Source organism: Palaemon carinicauda, chromosome 7, assembly GCF_036898095.1.
Source record: "Palaemon carinicauda isolate YSFRI2023 chromosome 7, ASM3689809v2, whole genome shotgun sequence".
NCBI lineage: Eukaryota > Metazoa > Arthropoda > Malacostraca > Decapoda > Palaemonidae > Palaemon > Palaemon carinicauda.
This window is the reverse complement of record NC_090731.1, coordinates 160,456,927-160,464,426: the sequence shown is the minus strand read 5'-3', so window position 1 is coordinate 160,464,426 and position 7,500 is coordinate 160,456,927. Positions and strand designations below refer to the sequence as shown.

General features: G+C 31.4%; 1 protein-coding gene across 1 annotated transcript in view; it reads left to right on the top strand.

Moving 5' to 3' along the window:
• The window catches only part of LOC137644627 (protein unc-13 homolog B-like), a 124,668-nt gene that overhangs the window by 97,538 nt on the left and 19,630 nt on the right, over nucleotides 1-7,500 (top strand). The window contains exon 8 of the mRNA XM_068377580.1: nucleotides 3,050-3,170. Within this exon, the coding sequence (XP_068233681.1) occupies nucleotides 3,050-3,170 (121 nt within the window). The remainder of the gene's footprint in view (nucleotides 1-3,049; nucleotides 3,171-7,500) is intronic.

Below are 7,500 nucleotides of genomic sequence, written 5' to 3'. Positions count from 1 at the left end.
AATTGAAGAGACAGTGAAAGATGGAAATGGAAGGTTGTTAAAAGGAGAGGAGGCAAGGAAAAGGTGGGCGGAATATTTTGAAAGTTTGCTGAATGTTGAGGATAATAGGGAGGCAAATATAACTGCTGTTCCAGGTGTTGAGGTGCCAGTGATGGGAGATGAGAATGAGAGAGAGATAACAATAGAGGAAGTGAGGAGAGCACTAGATGAAACGAGAGTAGGAAAAGCATCTGGTATGGACGGTGTGAAAGCTGAGATGTTGAAGGAAGGGGGTGTGACTGTACTTGAATGGTTGGTGAGATTGTTTAATATGTGTTTTGTGTTGTCAATGGTACCAGTAGATTGGGTTTGTGCATGTATTGTACCACTATATAAGGGTAAGGGAGATGTGCATGAGTGTTGTAATTCAAGAGGTATTAGTTTGTTGAGTGTAGTTGGAAAAGTGTATGGTAGAGTACTGATTAATAGGATTAAGGATAAAACAGAGAATGCAATCTTGGAAGTACAGGGTGGTTTTAGAAGAGGTAGGGGTTGTATGAATCAGATTTTTACAGTTAGGCAGATATGCGAGAAATATTTAGCAAAAGGTAAGGAGGTGTATGTTGCGTTTATGGATCTGGAGAAAGCATATGATAGAGTTGATAGGGAAGCAATGTGGGATGTGATGAGGTTATATGGAGTTGGTGGAAGGTTGTTGCAAGCAGTGAAAAGTTTATACAAAGGTAGTAAAGCATGTGTTAGAATAGGAAATGAAGTGTGTGATTGGTTTCCGGTGAGAGTGGGGCTGAGACAGGGATGTGTGATGTCGCCGTGGTTGTTTAACTTGTATGTTGATGGAGTGGTGAGAGAGGTGAATGCTCGAGTGCTTGGACGAGGATTAAAACTGGTAGGCGAGAATGACCATGAATGGGAGGTAAATCAGTTGTTGTTTGCGGATGATACTGTACTGGTAGCAGACACAGAAGAGAAGCTTGACCGACTAGTGACAGAATTTGGAAGGGTGTGTGAGAGAAGGAAGTTGAGAGTTAATGTGGGTAAGAGTAAGGTTATGAGATGTACGAGAAGGGAAGGTGGTGCAAGGTTGAATGTCATGTTGAATGGAGAGTTACTTGAGGAGGTGGATCAGTTTAAGTACTTGGGGTCTATTGTTGCAGCAAATGGTGGAGTGGAAGCAGATGTACGTCAGAGAGTGAATGAAGGTTGCAAAGTTTTGGGGGCAGTTAAGGGAGTAGTAAAAAATAGAGGGTTGGGCATGAATGTAAAGAGAGTTCTATATGAGAAAGTGATTGTACCAACTGTGATGTATGGATCGGAGTCGTGGGGAATGAAAGTGATGGAGAGACAGAAATTGAATGTGTTTGAGATGAAGTGTCTGAGGAGTATGGCTGGTGTATCTCGAGTAGATAGGGTTAGGAACGAAGTGGTGAGGGAGAGAACGGGTGTAAGAAATGAGTTAGCGGCTAGAGTGGATATGAATGTGTTGAGGTGGTTTGGCCATGTTGAGAGAATGGAAAATGGTTGTCTGCTAAAGAAGGTGATGAATGCAAGAGTTGAGGGGAGAAGTACAAGAGGAAGGCCGAGGTTTGGGTGGATGGATGGTGTGAAGAAAGCTCTGGGTGATAGGAGGATAGATGTGAGAGAGGCAAGAGAGCGTGCTAGAAATAGGAATGAATGGCGAGCGATTGTGACGCAGTTCCAGTAGGCCCTGCTGCTTCCTCCGGGGCCTTAGATGACCGCGGAGGTAGCAGCAGTAGGGGAGTCAGCATTATGAAGCTTCATCTGTGGTGGAAATGTGGGAGGTTGGGCTGTGGCACCCTAGCAGTACCAGCTGAACTCGGTTGAGTCCCTGATTAGGCTGAAGGAACATAGAGAGTAGAGGTCCCCTTTTTGTTTTGTTTCATTGTTGGTGTCGGCTACCCCCCAAAATTGGGGGAAGTGCCTTGGTATATAGATAGATATAGATATATATATATACTGTATATGTATATGTATGTGTATATATATATATATATATATATATATATATATATATATATATATATATATATATATATATATATATATATATATATATATATACACTTATTTCTATATATATGTATATCTATGCGTGTGTACATGATTATATATATACACACATAAATATATATATATACATATATATATATAAAAGCTTGTTGCCCTGAGTAGAAAACTAAAATAATGCCATATTCGTGCTTTATTATATATAATATATGTACATTTGTGCATCAGAATATCTGAATAAACCTCCGGAAAATAAAAAAAAATTTAAGAATCAACCCCAGTCTAGATCGAACTGGAGGAGAAGGTTTCCAAAAGACGGTCCAGCGATGCATTTTCCCGAGGTGATGGTTGCAGAAGTCGCGAAACTCTCGAAAATGGAAGAAGTTAGAAAGTTTCAAAGTTTAGAAAGTTTAGATGTCAAAAAAAAGAGCAGTTGAGATGATAGGGGCCTGGATAGTCTCCTTTGCTTCTTCCGATTGTTACAAATTTGGATTTTTATTTTTTAAAGAAACTTCACAAGATTTTTAGTTTATTCCGTTGGTCACATATTTGGATTTTTTTTTCCTTGAAGGAGGGTCAAACGTAAGAGAAGATCTTGTGTGAGATGAAAATAAAAAGATGGTAATGTCGAAAATTATCAGAAATTTTTTTTTTTTTCTTTTTTTTTTGAAGGAAGCTCATACGTAAGAGAATATTTTGTTTCAAAGGAAAATAAAACGATGGTTATGTAGGAAATTGTATTTAGGAAATATAATACTTCTATAATGTAGAATTTTCAAATTGATAAAGTTGTTGGGTTTTATACATAAGCAGTTTGCACTACTTAACTGCTTTCATTTTCAATTTTAATTTTGCTTGCTTTTTTATTTCAAAACTATATTATTATATTTTTACGATAATATTACAAAATGTATCTTACATCCTGGGAGACCAAAGTCTTACGTGGCATCCTTTACAGTATGTATGTATTATGTATGTATGCATGTATGTGTGTACCAACTCACATCCAACTTGTTTATTACAGGAGCGGCGGAAAAGAGTAGTAAACACGGTGCTGAAGACAAGACCAATAATATTATCGCCGCTATGAAAGACAGAATGAAGAAGAGAGAGAGGGAAACGCCGGAGATCTTCGAGTTGATAAGGTAAGTTATCTTCTAGATAAACAAATAAGTTATATTCTAGATAAACAAACTAGTTATCTTCTAGATGAAACAAATAAGTTATCTTCTAGATAAACAAACAAGTTATCTTTTAGGTAAACAAATATGTTATCTTCTAGATAAACAAATAAGTTATCTTCTAGATAAACAAATAAGTTATCTTCTAGTTAAACAAATAAGTTATCTTCTAGATGAACAAATAAATTATCTTCTAGATGAACAAATAAGTTATCTTCTAGATAAACAAATAAGTTATCTTGTAGGTAAACAAATAAGTTATCTTTTAGGTAAACAAATAAGTTATCTTCTAGATAAAAGTTATTTTCTAGATAAACAAATAAGTTATCTTCTAGATAAAACAAATGCGTTATCTAGATAAACAAATAGGTTATCTTCTAGATAAAAGTTATTTTCTAGATAAACAAATAAGTTATCTTCTAGATAAAACAAATGCGTTATCTAGATAAACAAATAGGTTATCTTCTAGATAAAAGTTATTTTCTAGATAAACAAATAAGTTATCTTCTAGATAAAACAAATGCGTTATCTAGATAAACAAATAGGTTATCTTCTAGATAAACAAATAGGTTATCTTCTAGATAAACAAATAGGTTATCTTCTAGATAAACAAATAAGTTATCTTCTAGATAAACAATATAGAAGTTTTACGAGGTGTTCGGGACATTATGGATTAATTCCATGCCAGTATTTTGTCCAGATTTTATCTGGATATTTTAAGTCGTAGAGCTATTTTTATCATTCTTTTTGAAAGCAATGTAATTGCATGAATTTCGTGTAATTATTTAAATCGAGAGCTATTTCTATAAGCTCTCTTTCTGAGCAATGTAATTGTGTGAATGCTGTTTTTATAAGCTTTTTTTTAGAGTAATGTAATCGTGTGAATTTCAATGAGTTATATACATCGAGAGCTATTTTCATAATAATCTCTTTTTATGAGTAATGTAATCGAATAAATCCCATCTAATTAAAGGGAGAGCTATTTTTATAAGCTCTCATTATGAGCAATGTAATCGTGTGAATGCCATGTAAATATTTATATCGAGAGTTATTTCTATAAGTTTTCTTTTTAGTAATGTAATTGTGTGAAGGTCATGTAATTATTTACATCGAGAGCTGTTTTTATAATCTCTTTATGAGTAATGTAATCGTATGAATACCATGTAATTATTCAAATCGCGAGCTATTTCTAGAAGCCTTTTTTGTGAGCAATGTAATCGTGTGAATGTCATGTAAATATTTACCTCTAGTTATTTCTATTAGATGTTTTTGCGAGTAATGTAGTCGTATGAATTTCAATGAATTACTTACATCGTGAGCTATTTCTACAAGGTCTTTTTATGAGTAATGTAATTGTGTGAATGCCATATAATTATTTACATCGAGAGCTATTTTTATAAGCTTTTTTGTAAGTGATGTAATCGTATGAATGTTATGTGATTATTTATTTGGAGAGCTATTTTTATAAGCTTTTTTTGTATGTTATGTAATTTTATGTATGCCATGTGATGATTATTTATATGGGGAGCTATTTCAATAAGCTCTCTCTATGAGTAATGTAATCGTATAAATGCCATACAATTAGTTACATCTAGAGCTATTTCTATAAGCTCGCTTTTTGAATAATATAATCGTATGAATGACGTAATTATTTACTTCGAGAGCTATTCTATAAGCTCTTTGTGAGTAATGTAATCGAATGAATGCCTTGTAATTAGTTACATCGAGAGCTATTTTATAAGCTCTTTGTGAGTAATGTAATCGAATGAATGCCTTGCAATTAGTTACATCGAGAGCTATTTTTTAAGCTCTCTCTATGAGTAATCTAATCTTGTGAATGACATGTAATTATTTACATCGAGAGCTATTTCTATAAACACTCTTTATGGGTAATGTAATCGTGTGAATGCCATGTAATTATTTACATCGAGAGCTGTTTTTATAATCTCATTTTGTAAGTAATGTAATCGTATAAATGCCCTGTGATTATTTGCATCGAAAGCTGTTTTATAAGCTTTTTGTGAGTAATGTAATCGTGTGAATGCCATGTAGTTATTTACATCCAAGATGGAATGAACGTTTTTAGGTTGACAGAAATATACGGATAAGAGCGGAAGGATTTCATTTATTTCGTAAGATTGCGTGAGTTGAATGTAGCTTTTTATGTCTCAATTTTGTACCGCCAGACAAAGGTTATTTTTCTTTCCTTTAAATATAGGAATTTCTCACGCAGTATTCAAGGAGGTGTGTTTGTAACAGAATTTTGTTCTGCGTGATAAAAATGACCGAAAAAAAAAATCTGAGATTTTTATTGAAATTAATTCTTACCGCTACATTAAAGATGTTTTATTTTGATATGGAATCTAGAGAAATAAAGGAAAATTAATTAATTAAATCTAGGGAAAGAACGGAAAATTAAGAAATTAAATCTAGAGAAAGAAATGAAAATAACACAGATATGAAAATCAATAAGTGATATTATATGAAAAAATTAGAACGTGGTTGGTGAAACTTTTAGCTTTACTAATATATCCATTCATTATATGAATTTTAATAGTGAATATAGATGTATTTTATATTAGGAAATTTTTTTTATTATTTTTCTTTTATTTTGCGGGTTTCATTACTTGGTAAAACTTTTATTTTTCACTAATATATTTAAGTGGTTATAATATGAAATTTTACAGTAAATGTATTCTGTTTAAGGTTAGGAAAAAAATATGATTTCTTTTCTTTCTTTTATTATTATTATTTATCAATTTCTCTATATTCTTAAATATTCTAATTTATTGTGTTTAAGTATAAGGATCATACAATATTTTTGTTTAGTTTTGTGTTAATATATTTCATATTTTGGGAGGAGTTAGTATATAAAATCAGCAGATGCAGAAATGGACCTGAAGTTAATATTGCTTTTCAGTGTTTTATTATATTCTTTTTTCTTGATATCAGGTTGTCAATAACGAGAACTCGAGTTCAAAAAATATTTTCCATACAAGGATTAGATCATTTCAACCTGTAATATCCGTAGCAAATAATATCAGATTAAACATGCGTTCATCTCTATTTTCCTTTTTCGAAATATATCCACATATTTTGTATTTCATTTTTTTTTATATCCTGTAATTTCTGATGATATTTGTATGACGTAAAGGCAAGAGTAATTAATTTCGTAATTTATATGACTGACATTATATCTTTTTCTATGATTTTTCCTTAGGCAATCTTACTTTATATAGAAATAAAATTTTTTTTTTTCCTTCTCGTGGTGCAAAAATGTATATGATGAGATTATCTGGTTGGTGGATCACGATTTTTATCCCTGAGAAAACTTTTGAGTTTGTAAAAGGGACTAATGTGTTTTTTTTTCCTCAAAGCAGTTGACCATTTTTCATTTAATTTAAAAAAAAAAAAAAAAAAACTAGAATTTGATTATTAATTTTCGTTATGAACAAACTAATAAATGACAGGCTCATTTATTTATTTAGTTTACTAAAAAGTAGCTTTATAACTGGTACCTTTTCATCCATTTTTCATTTAATTTACAAAAAAAAAAAAAAAAAAAAAAAAACGGCAACTAGAATCTGATTATTAATTTTCGTTATGAACAAAATTTTAAGAGACGCTCATTTATTTATTTAGTCTACAAAAAATATTTATAACTGGTACCTTTTCATCCATTTTTCATTTAATTTAAACAAAAAAAAGGCAACTAGAATTTGATAATTAATTTTTGTTATGAAAATATTTTTAAGAGACAGGCTCATTTATCTATTTAGTCTATAAAAAATAGCTTATTACAGATACCTTTTCATAGATTTGAATAAAGAAAAATAAGTATTTTAGTAATTTATTTAACTCGCCGATGTATTTTGCAGGTACTTCAGATATATTATAACAAAAGGTTCCTGAATGCATTGTTTGTATATTGTATGAGAAGCTGTGGATATATGTATATGCGAGGCCATTTTATTTTGCATTATTTGAATGCTCTTCTACTAGCGGTTTAATTAAAAGCCTTCAATTAAATGTTTTTTTTTTCCAGTGGTTATTTTCCACGTCTAATGTAGACGAAGTAGAACCCTAAAAAAAAAATTCCTTTGATTTCAAGCGAGGGAAAAAAAAATTGTTAAAAACTTAAATTCGAATGTTTTTGATACAATTCTATTAATCATGAAACATCGTGTTTCCCATCCTTTCGTATTTCCTCCTTGTAGTATTTTCACCCTTTTCATATTTTCCCATTTTTATAATTTTTCCCTTATTTATTTTCCTAATTTTCATATTTTCCCTT